At 43.1% G+C, this 23,694-nt stretch overlaps 1 protein-coding gene across 1 annotated transcript in view; it reads left to right on the top strand.

Moving 5' to 3' along the window:
* Positions 1 to 14,256: 14,256 nt before the first annotated feature.
* Positions 14,257 to 23,694, top strand: part of LOC139220800 (E3 ubiquitin-protein ligase HECW1) — a 59,917-nt gene continuing 50,479 nt past the window's right edge. Inside the window, exons 1-3 of the mRNA XM_070852649.1 lie at positions 14,257 to 14,283; positions 19,131 to 19,452; positions 21,026 to 21,133. Of these exons, the coding sequence (XP_070708750.1) occupies positions 14,257 to 14,283; positions 19,131 to 19,452; positions 21,026 to 21,133 (457 nt within the window). The remainder of the gene's footprint in view (positions 14,284 to 19,130; positions 19,453 to 21,025; positions 21,134 to 23,694) is intronic.

Genomic DNA, 23,694 nt, shown 5'->3' with positions numbered 1-23,694 from the left:
ACATATTCAAGTAGGACTCCAAATATAAGCATGAACCTGAAAATGAGCAGAAATATGTTTACTTCCTTTCCGTCTGCATCTGTTTGATCCACTGGATAGCTGACCACAAGAAGGGGGCATGACATCATCGGTAGCTACAGAGGAGGTCAGGCTGTTGAAAGGCAGGAAAATGGGTAACACCAAATAATTATCCTACTTAACCACAAAGGTAGTGGCAAATTGATGGGTGATAGCAACATCCACTGATGTTTCCTTGAACTGGATGTCTGCTGGGAGCTCTTAAAGGATAACTTTGGTATCTTAAACCTGGGTTTAACTTTTGGAATTGGTCCAGCCTTAGCCGGCAGCTACAAAGTGGGCTCCAATGGCTGTGTTACAATCCTTTAGAGTTAGGTTAGGTCAGTATAGCACTAGTGATTGTTAGTTAGTTATTGCAGTAAAGGCGGAGTGGAGTATTTTACTGATCTATTATTGTTTGAACTGGACGTAACTCTTTTTAAAGAGTTAGCTTGGATCCAACTCTATATTTGCGTAACACACAATAACTCAAATCAGCTAACCAACCAACAGCAGCAGCAGCTCCAGTGTTTTTGTCCCTGGAGCATGGTGGCTTTGTAATTAGTCTTTTAGTGGATGTACTTTGATTATTTAAGTCGCCCCAAAGGATTACACTGCAGCCATTGTAGCCCATGTTCCAGCTGAGGTGTATACTGGACCAAGTTTCCAAACTTTTTGTACCTACCAGTCATTTCAAACCTAAAATATGTAGAAATAAGGCCCAGGTGCAAAAATATCAGTAGTCCAACCACCTGATCCTGAAGTGACTCGATCTAACTGTGGGTGTGAACTTGTGGTATTGGACATCACAAACAAAATAATCCTTCCCCTCACTCCTTGTCCTTTTGCTCATGTCTCAGTCAGTGGAAAGATGAATAGGCAGCTGCTGCTCCTTGTGCTTCAATGAATCAACCATAATGGATAGGAGCTGACGGAGGGACCGGGAAAATGAAACCGAGAACTGGAAGTAAGAGGAGGAGGAGGAGGAGGAGGAAGAGGAGGAGGAGGGGAGGTGGTGACTGTGTAAGCCTAAAGGGAGGAGAAGGCTGGGAGATGACAGTGAGTGACTGGAAGCGAAGAGGAATGAAAGGGAATAGGAGATAATGTAAGGGGGTGGAATGACAGGGAGATGGAGCGATATCTGGGGACAACGAGCACAGCCGGCCCAGGAAGATGTAAATGGCTGTTACTCATTTACATTCATACGGGCGATTTTCTCTGCGCCACCCTCTCCTCCTCTCAATCTCCCTGTCCTTCCTACACAAAAGCACAAGCGGAATGTAAACCGAGTCCTCGCACAGTGATCTCATAACGCGGCGACTATAAGGCTGCATAACGATGCCTGAGCTGAAAGACTCCGGTTATTTTTAGAGCTCGCGAACGCTCTTGTGAACTGAGTAGTTTGGAATCAGACATTCTGGGATATCACACGGAGGCATTAGTAGCTTCCGTCCAGCAGATGCCACCAGAGGTTCGATCCTCTCGCTCTGATCTCTGCAGCACACGACTGAAATGCTACAGCATATCACACCACAGTCGTTCTGAGGCAATGGTAACCAGCCTTTAATGCTTGGAACCCCTTAAGCTGTGTCACAGGCTGAGGGCTGTGCAAAGACTTTTCCTGTTTGAAGCCACTTGAATCTTTTTGCAGGTCTGAGCAGCTAAAAGATTCCTAAATCACTTGCTCAGTTCTTAAATGTTGGCCTTTATTTACCGCAGTGGCGCACATCGCCCTGAGACTTATACACCATTGAGTCAAATTTGAACCTAGACTCCATTCAATTGCATATCATCCACATCGTCTCTGCTGCCCAGTGCACTACAGCAGCGCTCTACCTTCGAGACACAATCCGTAAATGGTGATATCCATCCGCTGCAATACAGAGCACTGCAACGTGTCACAGGAAGGTGGTTTGGCCCAAAGAAAGTCGTGCAATCACACAAATACGCTCACTTTGTGTCACTGTGTTTTCAACAGTAAGCTTGGATCCGTAACAGTGTTGTTACAGCACTAACCCTCGCCCTGCCAGCTGAGGCGATGGGGAATTACCCTCTAAAGATGGGTCAGCAGGACCAAATCCATAGAGGTTTGGGAACAGCCTTTCAGTGTGTGTTTCAATGTTGAAAGGAGGCAGAAGCGAAGAGCTTCACCAGTGTTACCACAGCTTTACCGCACATGCTGTCCACAGTCAGCAGTCAGAGTGCTTTGGTCTAACCGCTCACACACTTCACACGCTGCATCCCTCATGCCGCCACACCGAAGGGACAACACGATGGCGGAAGCATGTGAGTCGTTATATGTTGCAGCAGACCTCAAACTGACATCAGCCCCCTCCCCCCTCCTCCCTGTCTATCAAGCCACACAGGTTGCACCGGCTGTCAGCTCCCGTCACATGAGTAAAATGGTTTGTGCAGATGCAGAACGGTTGCACTTGTCTGACAGGAGCTGACAGCTGAGAACCTGTCACCGTCTCACTGTTACACTATCCAGAGGGCTGCTGTAAACCTTTGAAATGCATTTCTTATTAATAAGCTGATATCTGCACTTTTCTGTTCTTATTGGTCATTCAACGAGAACAATGACAATCATTTGTCTTCTTCTGCGTCTTTTACTGTCTTTCAATTATTGTATTTGAGATGAATCAACAAGCTAATAGAATGATACCAGTGGTTTTCTTTCATTCTTTAGCCCATTTTCCCAAAATCAGACCTGAACTGAGGAAGAAAGCTTTTGGGTTTTCTGCACCCACTGTATGGAGCAATCTCCAGTCTGAGCTTCAACTTCAAAATACAGTAACCCTGAAGGATCGGAAGCTACGGTGGAATTTAGTGAACCCAGGGCGACTGTGTGCTAATGTTTTATTTGATCATGGAAGCGTTACTCAAATCTGGGTTTTCTATGTGCTTTCATGTTATTCTTTTTATTGAAAGTGTGTGCTGCTGCTATTCTTGGCCATGGTCTCCTTTGTTTAGGACATCCTTGATCTCAGCGGGACAAACCTGGTTAAATAAAGGCTGAATGAAATCAGTTTTAAAAAGTCTGTTTTCTAAAATCGACTTTTAGACGTGGTGTGTGAAAACACAGTTACTGTTTTATTCTCTTAACACAGACAATAGCAAGCTTGACCTTTCCATTACAGCAAAGGTTTCCTCGTTTATTCTAAAACTAACCCGCAATAGGCGAAATCCGCGAAGTAGTCAGCTTTATTTTTTATAATTATTCTATATATTTTAAGGCTGTAAAACCCCTCACCATACAGTTTAGACACTTTTCTCAGACAGGCATTAACATTTTCTCACATTTATCTCTTGATTGTTTGTCTTGCAAACAGGCAGCACTTAAAAGTCACACTGCTAGCGATTGAACATTTATGTAAATGTGGCAAGCCGAACGCATTCTGTACTGTACAGAGACACGGCACGGAGGAGATTGATTGACATTGGTCTACAGTCCCTTAGCCAATCAGGACGCAGAACACAATGCACGTTCATACACTGTAAAAAAAAAAAAATCCGCGAAACAGCGAAAGGTGAACCGCGTTATAGCGAGGGACGACTGTACAATCAATTATTTGAAAATGGATTCAACTACTAACCCTTTTTTTCCCCATAAAATTATTGCTGTTGTCAGTTCTGAATGTAAATGATTATTTGCAAGTTGGCTTTTAATGAATACTGTTATGAACATAGTTGATATGAATAACTAACTTCCTAGTTAAGGCCTGGAAACACATGTTTTGGGTAAACAACTACCTATTACTATTTGCCGTGGATGAATTTTACCTGATGACGACCTGAGAAAAGTCATGAATGTTTCCTTCATGACAAGAACATTAGGTAGTGATTCATGCGGTAATGTTGGGAAAGCTTTGTGAGTCATTCGTGAAGCAGGTAAACAGATACTGGCTACCCCTGATCAGCTTTCTAATGTCAAACAAGAGGTTTTACGTTTTCAATAATAAATAAATAGCACGTTATGAAATAACCACATGAATATATATAACATATATGGAGCTGTGGGTAACAAAAAGCAATTTCCACCTGGGGATTATTAAAGGAATTCTGATTCTGATATATAACCACACCATTCTGAACAAATCCAATAAAATATAAAACTCAGCTCGATACTGTAACATCTTATTTCATCCGGCTTCATCTAAAGACAGATTTTGTCATTTTTATGTCAGTGCTTTTCAACGTTTAGTCACAAACTCTGTCAGTCAATGCTGACATGCTGCTTATGGGACCAACTGTTGCCACCTGAATACACGGTGAATATCAGTGGTAGAAGTACGTTTACTCTTGTTAAAGTTGTAATACCTCAGTGTAGAAATACTCTGCTACAAGCAGCACTCGCGTTCTCTAGTACACTAGTAAAAATACATTAACATCAAAATATACTTAAAGCATCAAACGTAGTAATTAAATAAAAGTACTCATTATGCTGACAGGCCCGTTTCAGAATAATGCATATTACTGGATTATAATCTATAACTCGATGGACTAATGCATGATTTTATTGCTGGATCTTGCAAGAGTGAGGTTAAATCTACTTAGTGTGTACTCAGCTGTGTGACTTCATCTGGAATCACAATATATCATGTCTTATTTGTTCATCATATTTTGTGTTCAGAATCAGAATCTGTAAAGAACTACTTACTCAACTTATTAAATAAATGTAGTGGAGTGAATAAATACAGTATTTCCTTCTAGACTAGCGGAAAAGAAGTAAAGTAAAACATAATGGAATTACTCAAGTTCAGTTCAAGTGTTTGAGGAAAGATCATGGAGCTTTCCAAAAGAACTATAACATAGTCCAAATAACATGGGAATATAGCAGTAGTATTTAGCACCTTAGGGCTTCTTTTAGAGTTTTCGTGAGGAATCATCTCCAGTGGTCATCTCCTACTTCCAGCTTGATTTGCTTCCCTAAAGCCAGAATTGAACGGCAGAGCTCCGAGGATGATGAATCCATCCAAGCACTGAGCGGTCTGCAGAATGAGAAGCATCCCTAGAAGCTAACGGGGGCTGCTGCGGCAGGCTCTACCTCCTGGATGCTGACGGGGAGCTCTCATCCTCCGCTCCGCCTCAGCTGCCGCTCTGTGCGGGAGGACGGCGCTGATGCGGATGTGTGGCTGCGCTCGTGTGTGTGTGTGTGAGAGAGAGAGAGCGAGGGAGGGAGGGTGGGGTGGGGGGGTTGCAGCGCACGCGAGGAGCGCGTTTTCCGATTGGCTGTGAGGCATTGGTACCCAGCTCCGTCAAGTAAAACAGATTCACCGCGCACATGACCGGAAGTTGGACTTTCTAAATAAAAGCGCCATTAAGTCACACTTGCCTAAATCGACGGTGAAACATTATTTCAGACGCAGTTCATTCTCACAGATGTATTTATCACGTGCCAGCACCAGCGAATGGATTTCCCGATCGAAAACCCGTTAGAAACCCGTCAGAAGTCACGGTTTTGTAATGGCTTATTTTTGGCAGTAACCGGAAGTGAGTGCTGCATCGCGGCCAGCTTCACTCTGGTCCAGAGACAGAGGAAAGGATGTGAGTGGATCCTCGCTCTCGTGCGCCTCATCGGCCCTGTACTCGGTGCGTGCCGTGTTTGTGTTCCTCCTGCCTTTCACCGTCCAAATGGAGCTCAGCGGGAATTAGCAGGTCGCGTCCTCCCCCCCCCCCCCTCAGTCCTCGTCCTCCCCCTTGGAGAATGATCCACCGGCAGCTCTTTTTGTCCCAGGTAAGGTGGCCTCCATTGTTGCTGTGTAACGTGAGGTGATGCAGCCTCTCATCTTCCAGCAGCGGCCCAGCGCTCGCGAGGAGGAGACCGCGCGATGATCCGGTCCAGAACCGAGAGTGATCAAGTGGGATCTCTCGGTCGCGGCACGCAGCAGGGAATCTCCTCTGTTCGTCACATGTCTGTGTCGGGTTGTTGCTCCTCGGTGTGGAGGAACACATCACTTCAGTGGGAATGTTTTTTTTTTTTTTAGAGGAGCTTCTTCAGCCAAACACGGTTCTTCCGCAGCTCGATTCTCTATCGTTGTTAGCAAGCCGCCTCATCCCTACAAGTTGGCATTATATCAACTAAAAAGGTTAAAGAGAGTGATTTCCAGCTATTACTTCGGTGCCGAATGAAAGGGTGTACACGAATCTGAGAAGGTCTTGAAAAAAAATTCGTGTAAAACGTCCAAATTTTGTCTGTAAGCAACGCGACATCAAAGTAATTAATTTTCTGAATGGTGTTTGGCGTGACGTGGGCGCTGGAGACGTGAGGGCCGTTCAGCTTCGTCCCAGTTGCTCTTGACTTGGGGTGCACTACGAGACCTAACACAAGGAGAGGCTCCCCCCTCCCTCCCTGTGTGGGGATTCCCATCCTCTAAATCCTCTTAAAAACTGCAGAGACACACAGCATGGGTGTACTTTCCTGCTGTTTTCCTCTGTGTCTGTGTGCCAGGCACATCAGGAGCCTGTAATAAAACAATCCGGCTAAACTGAAGTGTGCTGCGAGCAGTGGTGACAGCTGCTAATGTAAGAGTTAAATACATGTATTTTTCCAAAGAGCATCATATCGGTTGTTTATTGATACCAGTGATGGTGGTTGTCATCAATCCGCTGGCTTTAACGTTGATCCTCAGAAGGTTGCTGGGGGCCCGTCCCAGCTGACACCCTGGACAGGTCCTGACACAGCGACGGCCCAACTTACCTGCATGTCTTTGGACTGTGGGAAGAAGCCAAAGCACCCCAAGGAAACCCAAGCAGATATGGGAAGAGCCCAGCCCCAACCCCAGTGGGTCAGAACCCACAGCCTGCTTACTGACCACTGCAGCACCCCCCCACCCCCCCAGACTACTACCAGTATGCAGGGAAATAAAGGTGCAGCTTTTCTTTAGAACTGTATTATGTAATTATGTTGTTATGTTTGTATGCAGGCTTGTTTCACCTGCTTCTTGTTATTTAGATCCACATTCAGGGTGAGGAGCATGAACTCACTTCCACACATACATGTAAACTGGCTTTTAGTGGTTTTCTACCCTACTCTGTAGAGTTCCTGGATTCTGGTGATCTCTATTTTTAACACTCATAAATATGCACGTCTCCGTTTGGTGCCAGCTAACAATGCTAACGTCCACCGTGTGAAGAGGAACTATGATATGAGGTTTCTGGTCTTGTTTATGAAGCCGCTTGAATGGATGAAGCTGCACAGCGGTTGGCCAAGGACCCAGCAGGGTGAACTCAGGTAGCCTATGAGAAATACTAGTGTTACAACAACACTAAAGGCCTGCGACCGGAGAGGGATTAGCCACGTGGAGTAGATGTTTGTGCTGCTGTTGCCTTTCTCTGCACGTTGTGAAAATCAAAATTAGCAAAAAGTTGACTACATGTTCTTTGAGCGGCTCGTGCTCGGTGACATGTCTGGCTCCGATCGAACAGATGTGGACCTAACGGACAACAGTCCTCCTCCTATAATCACACAGTTAGAAGCAGTAGTACCTGTGACATTCACCCCAAAAAGAAATTGTGCTACAAGTGGGAACTTTTGAGGGAACATTAGGTTCTTAGAATAGGGCAGGATATTACAGTTACAATACCAGTAATCTTAAAATGATACCAGTACCAAGTGGGCACTGGTATCGGTATAATGTAACCAATATTTGGAAATTCGGACCCATCCCTAATACCAATAGACTGCTGCATTTCATACCTTTTTTTCTCTACTTCACTAGTTACCTGTGCTTGTATGAGGTGCTATCACAGCACTCGCTTTCTAGTTTTCTCCTGAAAGAATCAGTCCACACACGCCTTTGTCTTCAGGCGCGCAGTATAACCACACTTTTGAATGCTTTGGTTGCCTTTCAGCAATGTTGCCCTGCCAACCTGCACACAAACACATTTATCCATCCTTATATCCCACATAGAAGGATTACAAAGTAACAACACAGAGGCTCCGTAGTCAGAACCAAGAGGGTAAACTGTATTACTCCACTCGACCTTGACGAAAGGCAGCACATTGTTAGATCCACACCTTCCATTCTTACCTTTCACAATAAAAGACCATATTTATTCTGCATAACTGTTTACCGGAGGGAAATTAATTCAGTCACAGCCTTCGCTAAAATGCGATAAATTGCCAAACCGTGGGAATACGTTCCGTTTTCACTGTGTTAAGATGATAAAAATCACACTGTCACAGTCCTAAGGGTAGCTCTACAATGCAGATGTGCTACAGTGATTGTGTGGAGCGTAGAATGATGCTTATAATTTCACCAATTTAACATGGAAACTGAACAACGTGACTTTGTTATGTTCTCATTTAGACGTCACAGAGTCCAGTTACAGAGCTGCTGGCTGCATTCACCAGGCACTGCTGTATATAGAACTTGTATTGATTAACAGAACAGCATGTTGGCCTTGCTCAGAGATGTAGCCTACAGTAGACACTCTGAAGTATAGTGGGGGAATCCAGCTGTGTGTTAGAGGAGCAATAAAGTCTGTTTGAATCCATGTGGAAGTAGTCTTAGCGTCTTAGTCTTTGTGGAGGCCACACTTGGAATAGTAGTTATTGTTTTCCTGAACATCTGCTTAAAGAAGTCACACCAATATTATTTATATTGCCCAATATCACGAATCACAGTTTACCTCAGGGGGCTTCTCAGTCTGTACAGTGTATGACACTCTCTGCAGCATGGCACTGGGGATGGTAATGTCGGTTTGTCAGTCTGTTGGTCTGTCTGTCAGTCCACCACCCATGTCCATTTGTTGCTCTGACTCAGATTTCTCAACAGCTATTGGTGGAATTGCCATGGGATGTGGTATATCCTTGGTGTATTTTAGGGATCCCTTAAATTTCTGTTAGCTCAGTAGCTTAGCTGAGTCTGTGCGACAGCAAACACAAAAGACAGAGAAACTCGGATTAGAACAAATAGAAGGCCGTTACTTCATTGTATCTTTACATAGCAAATACTTGTTTAATGCTACATTGATGCTCTGAATGGCGGAGAACCTTTAACGATGCTTAACAAAGTGAAATGAAGTTGGCAAGCTAACTGAAGAGGGTTATCTCGTGGATTCATTAATGCTTATGTATGATCAAATCATACACTATTGCTTGGGATCTTCAACCAGAAAAGTGAAGTCATCAGGTCTGCCTTGGGACATGGGACACGATATGTGAGCTGCTATATTCATATGTGAAACTCTGCAGGTCTTTACAGGCTAACTGTCAGTGCGTCATGGCAGGGAGAGCTTTGGGAAAGAAGTGATTGCGACTGACTTTTGCCAACCTGTGCCCTTTGGAGGAGGTTGAAGGTGCTGAATTCCTCTTTAAAAGCGACGTTGGTAGCTCCTCCTCCTGGTAAGTTGATTGTTGGCGTTGAGGCGTTGAGTTGGTCATAGTTGGCTTGGATTTATTCCAGTTCCTACAGATCTCCTGGAAGCTTGCTACATTTTTATATATGGTTTTGTTTTACCCCCTCACCACAACGAGTCTGAAGTGCTATGTTACAACATACGCAGGCTGAAGATTACTCCAGCCCGTGTGGTCTCCTTCCATCACGTGTCCAATCCTAACAGACCCACACCCAGCCATAATGTACGATATTCTCTCTGATCCCACCCTGCATCTAAGTGCGCCAAGCAAGCCTGGCCAGGCTTTGAAAATACCAAAAATGTGTTTGGCATGCCCCCGACCCACTGGGCAGAGACACTTGACTGCAATCTGTGCTGCAATGCAGGGTTCATGGAAATTGAGCATTTAGTGTGTGTGATCAAAAAGCATGAATTAGAGTCATTCACACTGAATAACAGATTCAGGCTGAAATCTAATATCTGTGTTTGTGTGCTCAATGCGAAGGTGATATTATATTAGTATATTATATAACTTTAAGAAAGGCTGCCGGTGATATTTTTAGTGTTGTGTGAATGGGCTGCACGGTGGTGCGGTGGTTGGCACTGTTGCCTCACAGCAAGAAGATTCCAGGTTCGTGTGGAGTCGTGTGTGGAGGTTCTCCAGGTACTCCGGCACAGTTCAAAGATTAAGTTAATTGGTGACTCTAAATTGCCCGTGAGCGTGAGTGGTTGGCCCTGTGGTTGGCCAGTGACCAGTCCAGGGTGTAACCCCGCTTCTCGGCCAAAGTCAGCTGGGTTTGGCTCCAGCTCCACCGCCACCCTGACGGATAAGCGGTATAGATAATGGACGTAAATGCCCTTTACTGGTCAGAAAGTGACAGTAAGTTCTATTAGATGGTTTCATGGCACAGAGCCTCATAGTTGTAATGAACCCAAGGGGAGCCCTCTAGAGCCAGCCTCACACGTCTAATACATTTGATCCCCACTAGATGAGGGTCTAAAAATAGCAAGATCATCAGTTTGTTTCTTTGTTGTGCTAATTTAACATAATATATATTTAATTATTTTCTATTATTTCTTCATTTATTTCATAAATAATATTATTCATATTACTCAAAATCTCCAGCAGAGGACTAAGTGAATTATGGAGATGTTAACATAGACAGTGTTTTCTGACCACCAGCTGTCATGAATTAGAAGGAAATCATTTCATATTGAATGGAATATAATCACAGTTTTTTGCTGATCTTGCCTACCACTGCAGCGCTCGGTCCGGGTGGACCGAAGAGGTTTTATCCAAACGCTTGTGTCAGCAATGAAGGGGAAAAAAGAGAAGCAGGCTCATTGCTACGCCCCCTTTTGGGGGAAGACAATGTCCCACATAGACGGTAACAGCGTCCTCACTTAAACAAGCCAATTTGAATTAATAACGATATGCCAAAGAGATGCTCCGCAGTTAGTTGTACCTGGATTAAACCCCACATCACCCACGCCCGATGTGCTCCATCGCCGTGCCCCGATAGAAGGGTTTTATGGCTTCAAGCTACATGCGAACACTGTACGCTCGTGTGTTAGCTGCCGCGCCGCTCATCTGCCACTGTGTGAAACGGGTCACCTGTGTTTCCTGATGCTGTACCAGCTTAGCTGATTTGGCGCAGAGCAAAACCAATTTCACTTTGACAAATTTAAAATGAACAGCTGTAAACCAGTGCTACAGATGCTTTCAGCCACAGCACGGGCAGGACAGGACAGGACAGGACAGGACAGGACAGGACAGGACAGGGCAGAGAGCCTGTGAGCCCTCATCCTCTAAAATATTCCATACAAATTCATAGCCTGTTAAAGAGCAGGTTGTATTTGGACCTGTGTTCTAAGGTAAGCTTACCTTAACTTATAGGCTATTAAGTATCGTTAGCCAGGTCAGCTGTTGCTGTCCAGCATACTGTTAGTAGAGTCACATATATCACTGTGTCTGCCTCCTGTTCACAGAGGCTTCATGTCATGTTGGAGACTGCATCTGTAGCTAACAAGCCTGTTAGACAGCATCACTGGAACAAGCTGCCCCATGAAGAAAAACAATGCCTCTCCTCGCTGTGAAGGCCTACATTCAAACGAGAAACGGAAAGGAGCATTGTTTTTGTCCACGAAAAATGGAACACAGTAACAGCGAGGAGGTACGCTTCACCCCCCCCCCCCCCCCCCCCCCTTAGCCCTGTTCTGTCAAGCTTGGTCTGAGTGACAAAGGCTGTGCTAGATCAGAGGCTTGTAACCATGAGGTTAGGTTGGTTATGTCAGAAGACGTTGAGGGCAGTCCGCTGGCATTAATCCAGTCCTCATGCTTCCTTTTCCGATATTGATGAGGGTATATCTGTCGCTTGCATTACTCGCTTCCATGGGCAATATGGGAATTAAACAAAAAAGTAGCAAACTTTATGGGAACTACTGCTGTCACCATTCTAACATTCATTTATGGAGATTCACTGTTATTCAGTGTTATATGTTCTTACTGTTTTCATATACAATCGGTCACTATACAATAGTTAGCTATCCAATTATCTCTGCAGAATCAATCCAGGTTAAGAAGAAGAAGAGGTTTTTTTTCCGTGCTTTATCAACCATAGCACTGGATTATTTCACTTCCAGCAGGCTCTCCAGTCTCTCCTACTCTGCCTGCTCTACATGTGTGCTGAATTAGTAATCATGCCGTCTTGATCGCAATTAAACTGGTTAATTATGCGAGTGTCAGAACGAGTAGGAAGGACAATTGGGGATATATCCCCAGAGATTACTATGCATGTCTGTTAATATAGCTAGCTAGGGCACCATACTAATGTGGTACTACATGGCTAATGATGTCTGTGGGGATCCGAGCATGACTGGGAAATGTGAGCCGTGCCTGTGCTCTTAACATATTTGCATATGTGTGACACATTGTGTACATCGTTGTGTCTTGAATTCCCACCTCCTTAGTTATAGCTACAACAGGATCACCGCTGGAGTCTGTCACAGGACAGCTGAAGACGTAGATTCAGAATAAGAGAATTGTTGTAGAAGGCTGTAATCGTATAGGTAGGGTGTTTTATTACAGAAGTAGGAACATGTACATATTTGAGCAGCATTTGGATGCTTATTTCATCTTCATCTTCATCTCAGCGATGTTAAAGGATAACCTGGGCCCTATATTTACATATTTTGGGTTAAAAATGATTGATATGTACAAAAGGTTTTGGAATTTGTCCAGTAGATTGCCTGAGCCAGCAACTGAGAACAGGTGGCAAACCAGCTTCAATGGAAAGGATCCCTACAGAGAGAGACCTGGAAGATCCTTTTGGTTTAACCACAAACAGCTGTTGAATTGCTCAGCTCAAAACCACCAGACTCCATTGACAAAAACAGTAATTTAGTGTTTGGCTTTTTGTCTCTGATGTTTTAAAGGGTGAGATCAGATGTGACACAATATTCATGTAACACACAATAACACAGACAAACCACCTATTTGAGGCAGCAGTAGACCAGCCAGTCCCAGGCTCTCTGAGGTTTTTGTCAATGGAGTCTGATGGGTTTGAGTGGCGCGATACCGCGGTCTGGGTCTGGTTGAACAAAAAGGATCTGACAGGTTTCAGTAAAGATCCTTTCTGTGATGTTGTTAGACACTCCCAATAACAATCTGAGCTTGTCAATGGCAAAAACAAGCACTTTTAGTAGATGTTCTTTGCACCGGTGCGCTAAAGGATTACAGCCATTGTAGTTTGCTAGCCACCCGCTCTTGGCTGCTGGCTGAGGCGATCTACTGTACCAGCTCCAAACGTTTTTGTGGCTCCCAGTCACATCGAACCCAAAATATATAAAGATAGGGCCTCAGTTTATAGAGTCATCCTTTTAAAATGAATCAGCTGGCAAGAAAGCACAGAACAATAGTTGAGTCCAGATCTTGTGGGGCTCAACTGATACGCTTTTGTTTTTTTTTTAAATCCTCTTTTTATTGGGGTTTATCAAGGTCCATGCAAACACTGTGATCATCGTACTAGACTTAGAAGCCTTGTAATAAAGCTGATTAACAAGGACTCAGTAGAACACAGATCTCCACCAGGTTATATCTGCTGTGCCTAACCATAACCTAAGCCCAACTGTAGAGGGCTCCGCTACAGGAAACACTATCTGGTCCCAAATTGCTCCCAATGGTCAACCCTGTGTGTGTCAGCTCTCTGCTTTTAGTAGCGTGTGAGTGTGCGCATGAGTGGGTGAATGAGCAGCAAAGACCTTGTAAAGTGCTTTGGAAAAAAAAAAAAAGCGCTATATAAATGTAGCCATTTGCCATTGGAATACAGCCCACTAACAGTCATGTTGCATCGTATCCTTCCTACCAGAGGTTAATCACATTCACTGGACCTGATCACATTTCAAAGAAAAGGACATTACACCATATTCCTGCAAATATTGTCTTCCTTTGCAGGCACTGCAGCAGCAATGCAGACCATGTGACCATGCATTGACACACTGATGAGATGCTGTTTTTGTTGCCATGAATATGAATATGTTTTACATGGAGCATCATGGGATGCTCTGATGTCCTAACCCGTGTTTCTGTGTGGAGGTCACGGCGTCTCTTTTCCCCTCTGTCCCCTCTGTTTGTCCATCTGTGCTCCTGCTCCTTCTGAATGATTCATATTTTTATCTGAGAAAGATGAAGTATGAAAATATAATGATATTTTCCCCCCCAACATGAGTGCACACCAATGCCATACTTTCACATGCTCTGTGCACTGCCTCTGCTTTTTGTGTCTGTGGTTTGTAACACGCCACCCTTCTCCTCCAACTTCCCTCAGGTTTTGATCTGCTTTGGGTTGACTGGTCATTATGCTGATGCAGCTCTGTAGTATCAAGGTCAGTGCCCCCAACCACCCACCCACCCACCCACCCACCCATCCCTATGATCACCTTATCCATTTGCCTGCTTAGTGCCCAGTCTGTCTGTAGGATTATGAGATTTTGAATACCAACATATTCATGTGCGGTATATTTTAATACATGTTGTGTTCTGACATTCATTATCTTTAAATGTGATCATGTTCATGCGTTATAAAGGAGTGCATCATATCCTGTATGTGCTAAATAAATAACTAATATATTGATATCACCCCAGACTGACTCAACAATGGTGCAGACTTCTCACTAACATTCACATCACATGGTGGCATGATCAAGCACGTGAAAATTGTACTTTGCGTGCAGATACTAACATTTCTTAATCACTGACTGCATGGACAAAGTGATTCGGCATTTAGAGCAATCCATCAAGGCTGGCTGAGTCGTGCCCTGAAGCTCCTTCCTAACTGGAGCATTCTCTGATCTAATCTGAGATCCCAGGATGGAAACCTCTCCCTCACATTTGGGCTTGCTGGTAAATGATGCTTCATCTTGGAGCAATCTCTGCATCCATGCCGAACAAGACACTGAACTGTCAGTGGGCCGTGCCACAAATAAAAACCATGTTTACAGGTGCCGAAAATTTCAGAGATTCTTACTTTCACGAAATGAATCCTCTCTGCCACAGTGTATTCTAAAATAATTACAAACCAAGAAACTGAACCACAGGAAAATGTATTTTAGGTCCCCCTTTTTATACACTATACTGGATAGTGCGGCTAAATTACATACAAAGTCAATGCAAAGACGCAAATGGACACAAGAACACTTGTATTTTTTTGGTGTTTTATGGAGTCTGTTTTATTGTAGGAGATTGATTTGAGATGAAGTGTGGAATTTAAAAAAATTTCACAATTATATATATAAAATAAGGATTTTCTACCAAATGTGGTGTTTGTGGTCATCGCTAAGAGCCTAATCACTAATCACATAATCACATAGCTAATCACCTCTTTGATCAGGCGACAGTCAGATGTCTCCCATCATGCCCAGGGTTTTGCACTTGGCGGAGAGCAACTGTGGAGCCTGGATCTGCCTCGATCTCATGAGGTTATCATTACTGCCGCGTGCAGGACATTAGAGCCAGCATTGCCAGCATGCACTGCGTGGTGATCACCGGCAATCGATTCTGCGGCCGGCCTGGATCATTTCCTAATATTCAATTTGAGCGAAAAATTTCCCTGGCAGAGAGCTCCGGTTTCCTGCACAGATGACTTCAGTGAATGTGTCCTTGAGGTGCATCTCAGCGTCGATAGGCTGTCCTTTATTGCCTGTGTATGCAGGGGGTGGATGCAATAACATTAACATCTATAACGTGAAATAAAAACCAAGAAACAGTTTTGTCCACCGTGGACAAAATAGCCGAAACACCCTCAATAGCATGCAATCCACTGCAAAGATATCACAAATTATGGGCTCAAAAATGACAACAGACACGAGTCAGCACCTTTCAGTACCCGACACAGTGTGCTTTGCATTTAACGTCATGTAAACAGGTAAAGAATCAACTTATGAGAACTAAAAATACACAGTTTAAAAAGGTAGTTCCAGAATGTAAGAGAGGATCCAAATAACTGTGAAACACTCAAAGTGAGCAAATCAGCCAGCCTGACTATGTTTTATTTAAAAACCTTTCAAGAAAAAGAGTGCTGAGAGACACATTTAGTGCAATTGATTGAATGCACTAAACTCTTGCTAACATTTGTTGAAATCTCCATCTCCTCCCTCCATTTGAAGTCACGTCTGCGTCCCTCTCATCACCACCACTTCTCTAAACCGCCATGACAATCGGCTATTAAATGGTGTTTGTGTGCATTGTCCAGGAGATGTGTAGATGTGTGTCCCTTTTGATTTGTACACTCAGTGTGATTGTCCAGATCTGACGGTACAAACCTGCTCAACCAATAGGTGTGAAGAACTTTCATCGTGCTAGCATGATGCTTATCTGTGAAACCTGCTTGCTGAATTCGTTCTACGCTGGACCTATCAGATATGACAAACTGTGAAACCACAATGTTTGTATTTTGTCATTCTTTAGGCCGAGCTTTTAACATTGCAACATCTTTATTTTTCATACCTCTTACCTTCATAGCATCAAATATCAGCAGCCAATGTCATTGTGAATGAATGACTGGATATTATACTGCATTATTTGATGATTCCATCAAAAACCCAAGTACACAACGACAATGGTTTTCTGTCCTATCAGCTTAATGGAGGCACACCTTAAGCATTTTAACATTTAAAAACAAGGCAGCGGATGTTAAGTAGAGCATCGTGTTGACATAATTTCCAGTGCGGAAATCTGTGTTAACAGCACTGAAGGAAATGACACATTAATAATAAGCTGGATGGGTTGGCCCTGTTACCAACATGTCAGCTACTGATATCGTGAACCACATGGTAGACTTTTCACTGTATATTTCAGTTCACCGCTGCATTCCACCAGCCTGTAGGTTAGAGGTCATCTGATTTTCAAAGGCTGATATAACAGGACAAAACCAGTCGGTAATTAATCGGCCGGTATGACCATTGCGTGATATATTTGAGAGATATCTTCTGTGGAGAGGATGCCACTAAAATCAGCTGATCCAGAGTTTGCCCTGGGACTGCAGTGGCCCAGATTTTCTAACCCTATCATCAGAAAAATGTGTTTCCTGGAGTGGAGAATCGTTTTCTGCAAGAATTACCTTTGACATAGTCTTGATTGAAAAAGGTTATGTACATGCATGACAGACAAAATCTGTCATGCATTCAGGGCTGCCCCTAATTTGCCCATAATTTATTTTAGCTTTCATTTTAATCATTTTTCAAGCTTTTAAGTAGTGAAATTTACTAAACACTCTCTAGATCTAGCCTCTAAAACATCTGCTGCTTTGCTGTATATCATTACAAACTGTCGCCTTGGACTTTGTGGTGGACACTTTTTTTTCACTATTCATTAAGGCTAACAATTATTGAAAAAATAAGTATTTAATGATGAAAACAATTGTTAGTTGCAGCCCTAACATAATAATTACTCAACAGTGTTTTTGTTCTACTTTTAGCCAAAATAAGATTAATTAGGCCCACAGTAGGCAGCTAGCAGGGAAGAAAGAGAATATTAGCAGCTGGTGTCCAGTCCGCCCAGCTGATCTTTGTTTTAAGCCTCTGAGATTAGCAGGTTTAATGTTAGCATCTGTCGTTTGCAACATTACAATGAACAATGAAAGATTTTACTTGATAAAACCTCACATGGAGCTCCATCTCCCTGTTTTGTCTGCCTTTTAGTATAATCTAGCAAAATCCTCCTAATGATGCTAAAAGCAGGTTAATTTATAGCCTAACATAAACAAATTCTGCTTTTTAATGTGTTGAACGTCACACAATGTCAAATGCATAACAAAGCGGTTTGAGCTTCGGACCAGACCTGCAAACCTGGAAACTTACCCAAGCCCAGGAGGGGTGCAGTCAGTTAACACGGTCATTGGATGAGCAACCTGTCAATAACTGGTGTTTCATTGGCTTGGGTCCACCGCGTTGACGAAGCTCAATGGTGTGTGTGTTTTTCCAGAAGCACCCAACCAACCTATGTAACATACCAATCTAACTAGCATATTGCCAAAACCAACAGCACGCAACTCAGATCACCACGCAACAACCAATCATGCTGCCTGAACAACACTGTTTGAACTCAACAAGCTTCTCCACTTCAATGTATTTGTGAAGCTTTATCAGTACTACTCCAATAATGGTTATTAGAGTATAGATTTACTTAGATGAGTGGGTGACTTCAGCTTCTAGTTGCCCCCAAAGAATAAGCTGATAATCAATCAATCAATCTTTATTTATTATAGCGCCAATTCACAACAGCGTTATCTCAAGACTCTTTCCATAAAGAGCAGGTCTAGACCAAACTCTTTAATTAGAGAGAGACCAACGATTCAGGAATTCAACATTAAGGATTCAAGAATCCCCACATGAGCAGCATCAGATATTATATTTAGCAACAGTGGCAAGTTAAGTTATTGAGATTCACACACTGTCACGCTCCTTCTCAGCTACCGAACGAGTAGCGTGAAAGACAACATTGTCAAGTATTATCCAGCATGAGTTACTGTTCTTTTAGCTGGAAACTTGCACGGATGAAAGGAAAGTAATGTTTGAACTGAATCTCGATGAGGATTATGACAGATATGGCCTTTTAAATTGGTAATATAGATATGAATGATGATTAAATAATCATTGCATAGTAACCTATATTTCTGAACTAAGATAATTGTGACATTTTAACAATATATACTAAATATGTGCTTTTACAGCACATATTTTAAAAATACATCCTTACAAATGATGCAGGATATGCTGTACAGTACCAGATTGACAAATCTCAGTCCATGGTCTTCCTATCACTGCTCTCTCCTTTAAGATCTCCATATTTCAGCTTTATCATCAACCCTTCACAAATGATAAAAAATGCATTAAAAACCTGATGACGCCCCCCCCCCAATCCCTAATGCCTAGATGTAACTTTCTCTCCTTAATATCTATTCTGGTCATAACAGCTTGCATTTGACATGCGTTTCCTGAAGTCTTGACTGTCACTGATGTGGAGTTAGTCTTTCTCTTCAGTTACAGGTCACTTCAGGCCACTGTAGCTTAAATTACCCTGTAAACTACAGTGGCCTGAAGTTGGAAAGGAAAGAAAGAAAGTAAAGAAAAATTGCGAGAGCTTATCAGAAAAACATTTGGTGCTTCTCCTCCATTTTTTTTTTTTTGTATTTGGAATAAAAAATGTTACCTCTTTATTTGGTATTTTGTTACAGAACTTGTACCAGAATCGGTTCCTCGGCTTGGCGGCCATGGCCTCCCCAACCCGTAGCAGCCAGACCCGCCAGCGCTGTAAGGATGTGGTTCGTCACAGCTACGGCCCAGAGACCTACGCTGTCAATGGCCTGAACCAAGAGGCCTTCATGCTGGGGCTGTCACGGTCCACCAGCGATACGGATCTGGTCTCTCCAGATGCTCGCTCCACCCTTACCATCAGCTCCGCCCACTACGTCATAGGCGAGTCTGATGACTTGGTGATCACATGGGACATCAAGGAGGAAGTGGATGCCGGAGACTGGATCGGCATGTATCTTGTCGGTAAGTGAGATGCAACATTGGCGACATGACGATATAATGAGTGAGTGAGGAGTGAATGATAGAGCGTTATCTGTCTTCGCTCTAAGATCATCCCCCTCCCCAATCCAGTCTAGTATTATCCTTGTTGGACTGGCCAGTCAATCACCTAGTATTCCATTCCTGTGGCACACTATGGGCCGATCCACACTTTGATTTCGTCTGCTTGTACACACCCTCCTAGCCCCCACCTTGGCTACCTCAAAAGGTGGATAGGCGTTTATTTTTGTAGCAAGCGTTCATAGTGAATAACTCCATGCCTTGCAGAACGATGTAAAAAGTCACCCTCCTGATGATGTAACTAGCTAGCCATAGCTAACTCCATGGTGTTCATCAACCAGCTGTGGAAAGCAAGTAGATTTGCTCAAGCTGTACCTAATTACATATTTGAGGTACCTGTACTTTGCATGAGTATCACTATTGTCTACGAATTTATACTTCCAATCCAATTCACTTCCCACCCTCCCACAGTGTTGGCTGTTAGTGTTGGTTGTAATGGCTGGCCAACCTAGAGACCATATGGCCCTCAAAGCTGGACAGACATCAGTTTGTGTTCATCTCAACATTGTGTTTATTCACACTGCATGTTTTTATCAGCTTCTCAGTCTTTTAATTCTCACACTGTATGGGATCGATGGTTCGGCCACGATGAGCGTGCTCGCACTGACAATGTGCATGGAACACCCGGCCGCTTTTGTCCAGTGACAATTCCAATGATGTTTACTCAGACACAGACAATCACATTACCAGCAATGTTCACAAAAAGAGAAAAAGGCAGTGTTTCTTTGAACAATTCTACCATGGACAAGAGGAAAATCGAAAAATGTGGGGCTGTAGCCAAGTGGAGTTTATATCAAGACAAGATTCAGCTAGGTTTTAGCCACAACATGTGAGTTCTGCTTCCGTCGTATTTAACCAAGCTCCCTCCAGTTTGCACTGATCTTTTGAAAGCAGCCATACTGGAAGGTTGGACAGTGGAACTGCTCAAACTGCATTTCTGGACAGAAATGTCAGAAGAAGACCATTGATTGGTCGATCGGCAATGAATCAAGTGGAGCAGTTTGGCGTTCATGTGGAGTGGAGGAACCGGGGATCGACCGGCACTCTTCTGAGGTGCACGACCCGCATTACCTCTGAGCTGTATTCAGTCTGTGTGATAGCGCAGGAGCAGACATGCTCAGAGCTGTGGGTCAGTGCTCTTATTTTGAAGAACTCCCTGATCAGCATCACTGATACAAACAGGTGTGTCGGTGTCAGACCGATGTACAGAGGACAGCCAGTTAGTCCATCAATATCAGACTTTAAACTGCAATTCAATGGCAACCCACACTAGTAAAACATGTCCAGCTGGTGATTATTGAACTAACTTCAGCTGTTTGTGTGGTGACTTTTTGTAAAATGATCAATGATCAACATGTTACAAGACACTTAACATTTCTTTATGGAGAATCAACTGCAGTTAATATTATTGTAATGTAAAGCCTAATAATGGGAAATAGGATGTAAAAAAGGACTTGTGTTTCATCTCTCTTCCCAGATGAGGCTCTGTCGGAGAACTTTCTGGACTATAAGAACCGAGGCATTAATGGATCTCACAGGGGACAGATTGTTTGGAAAATTGATTCCAGCTCCCACTTCAGTGACTGTAAGTAAAGACAAAACTTCCTCTTGTTTTTTTTTTTTAAGCGAAAACAGTTTCCCCCCCCGACAGAAATGAGATTCTCATTCAAATCAGCTCACGAAACAGCTTATTTTCTTCTGTCAAATCAATTCAGCCTCCTCGTCCGAGCCGTGTTTGCTGCTTAACAATGAACATGTTGTCTGTTTCTGTTTGTAATCATGTTTTTCAGCCAGGTTCTACCACTCACATGCAGCCTGTCGCTGTATGCTTATTCATAAGCCATTCAAATCAGACCATCTGCGCATTATTCCTGTAAATTACAGAGGAATTGTCTGTGAAATTTGGAAACACTGAGAGACTTAACCTAAAGGTGCTTTAACTGTTGTGATGAAATAAAGCATCTTTCATTTCTGTGTGAGCACCGTAGACTGTATGTAAAGATAAAGAACATGGCAGCTCCCAAAAGTGAAGCCAAAACATCCAGCTCTCCCCCTGGTGGCTGGAATATTATGCATTATAGATCATAAACCCTGCCCCTGCTGTGTCAGTAGATGGCACGTGGGAGATGGGAGCTGATTAACATGCCCTATAATATGGAGTGCTCATAACAAGAACCCATGAAAAGTCAACACGTGTGTTGAAGGCTATAGCAAAATCACAAAAATACTAAACTATGACAAGAAGATAAATCATTGAAAAGATAAATCATAGAAAAGGCAAGAGGTCAATGTTCCTTCCCAGGAAGTGTCCTTCCAAAAAGTCTCCTGTGGAAGGAGCCATGTGAGTGTGGCTCGTATGGGATGACCTCAATGCCCGTGGCTCTCAAAGTGTCAGGATTATTGTGTCCCGCAGTCATGTGGTGTCGTGCCGTCAGCTAAATGGGGATGTGGGTCCTGACGGTGTATTTATGTTGAGCCAGTCTCTCATGCAGTTTACATTTAACGCAGCCGACGTAGAAACATGCGTCGTGTTGCCAATGGGAAAGCTTCAGCAGTGAAACGTCTATGGGCTGCAAACATAGAGGAACATAGAGGAGCTAGGAGCAAAACAAGACTAAAAGGAGATCAGATATTGGACATTTGCTCTGTGTCTGTGGCTTCTGAATTCAAACAAATGTCACATAGCTACTATCACAGACCGAGTGGCTGTTCCACTTTGCATTCGCACCGCAATCAAACCGAAGCAGCCCCGCTCCAGCCGTTAGGTACACGTCAGCTCTCAAGCCGGCCTCAACAAACACATAGAAGTGATGACAGTTACAGCACATTCACTGCTCGACTCCAGTTTTGGTGCCAAGCTGTTCTCACTGTGATGTTTTTATATTGCGTCTCAAAGAGCCTATAAGCACATGTAGTGCTCCGGGAGCATGTGAAGCACCAGGGGCTGGAAAAGTAACGGGCTTGCTTACAAAGGCACATCGGTGCAGGGAGACAGTAACAAATGGTACACAATCACTGTGTTTAGGGACGTGGGGAACTGTGTTTATGAGGGAGTGAGACAGTGTGCATGCACACATGGAACAGAGTATATTTATCAGCGTAAAGCCGTTCAGGTGTTTGCATTTAGTAACACCAGACTCTGTATTACAGGTGAGGCTGGCTTTTCAAGAAGCTTAAGGCTTTCTAGGACTGAAGCTGTTATATTTAACTGTTCCAAATGCCCAAACATTCATTCTTGTCAATATAGAAAGGCCTCTCAAACAGAATTTAAACCTAATGATATTAAACTAATACAAATAACACTACTAATAACACAGTATATCGCAAATGCACAACTGCTACTGCTTATACAAATACATGTTCTTACTTATGTGCATGAGGTCAGATCAATGTTAAAGTCATTTCAGGTTTCCCTGATAAAAAATGTTGTATCTCCACATTTACCCAGTCTTTCTGGCAATTTTCTAACGTCCCAAAATAATTCCAGAAACTGTAATTATACACATCGTAACAACAGGAAATACACATGATATGTTTGGAATGTGAAATTCATCCCATAATAAGCATAAAGCTTATTAAATTGAGAAGCTGTGTGGCATTCCTAATATTTCTCAGTGTGGTTGTCTGTGACACAATTAAGCCTGGATGTCGTGTAATATCTTGTTTGCAAATATTTCCAAGAATGTTCTGTACCTTTAAGGCTGAATTGTTAAATTAACTCTCCACAGATTTCCAATAGTGCATGTATGGGTATATACGTAGATCACAGGCATGTGTCTTAATGAATAATATATGTGTTTATAGTGCAACAGATTTAGATACATTTGGTGGATTTTGCTTCATAATTCCCTACGGCCAGTCAGTGCTGAAATAATCTCTCTTTATTGGGTTTAATGATGAGCAGTTTATCTTTTATGTCCATCCAATCCACACTATCTTCTGCCAGCTGCCAATCCATGGCCTGTGTACGACATTTATTGTAAAGTAGCACTCTCCTGTCTGTGGTCCGGTCTCGTAATGCTAAAAATGCAAAAGTCGTCCAGCAAAACTACAAAAATAGTTCCCAAAATCTCGAGGATACAAGGTGATGTTTATTCAACAGTGCGATGTAGTATGTATTACCTCTCCAATAACAGGCCTGCTGAT

The sequence above is a fragment of the Pempheris klunzingeri genome, chromosome 21 (assembly GCF_042242105.1).
Source record: "Pempheris klunzingeri isolate RE-2024b chromosome 21, fPemKlu1.hap1, whole genome shotgun sequence".
Classification (NCBI taxonomy): Eukaryota; Metazoa; Chordata; class Actinopteri; order Acropomatiformes; family Pempheridae; genus Pempheris; species Pempheris klunzingeri.
This window is presented reverse-complemented; position numbering and strand designations above follow the sequence as displayed.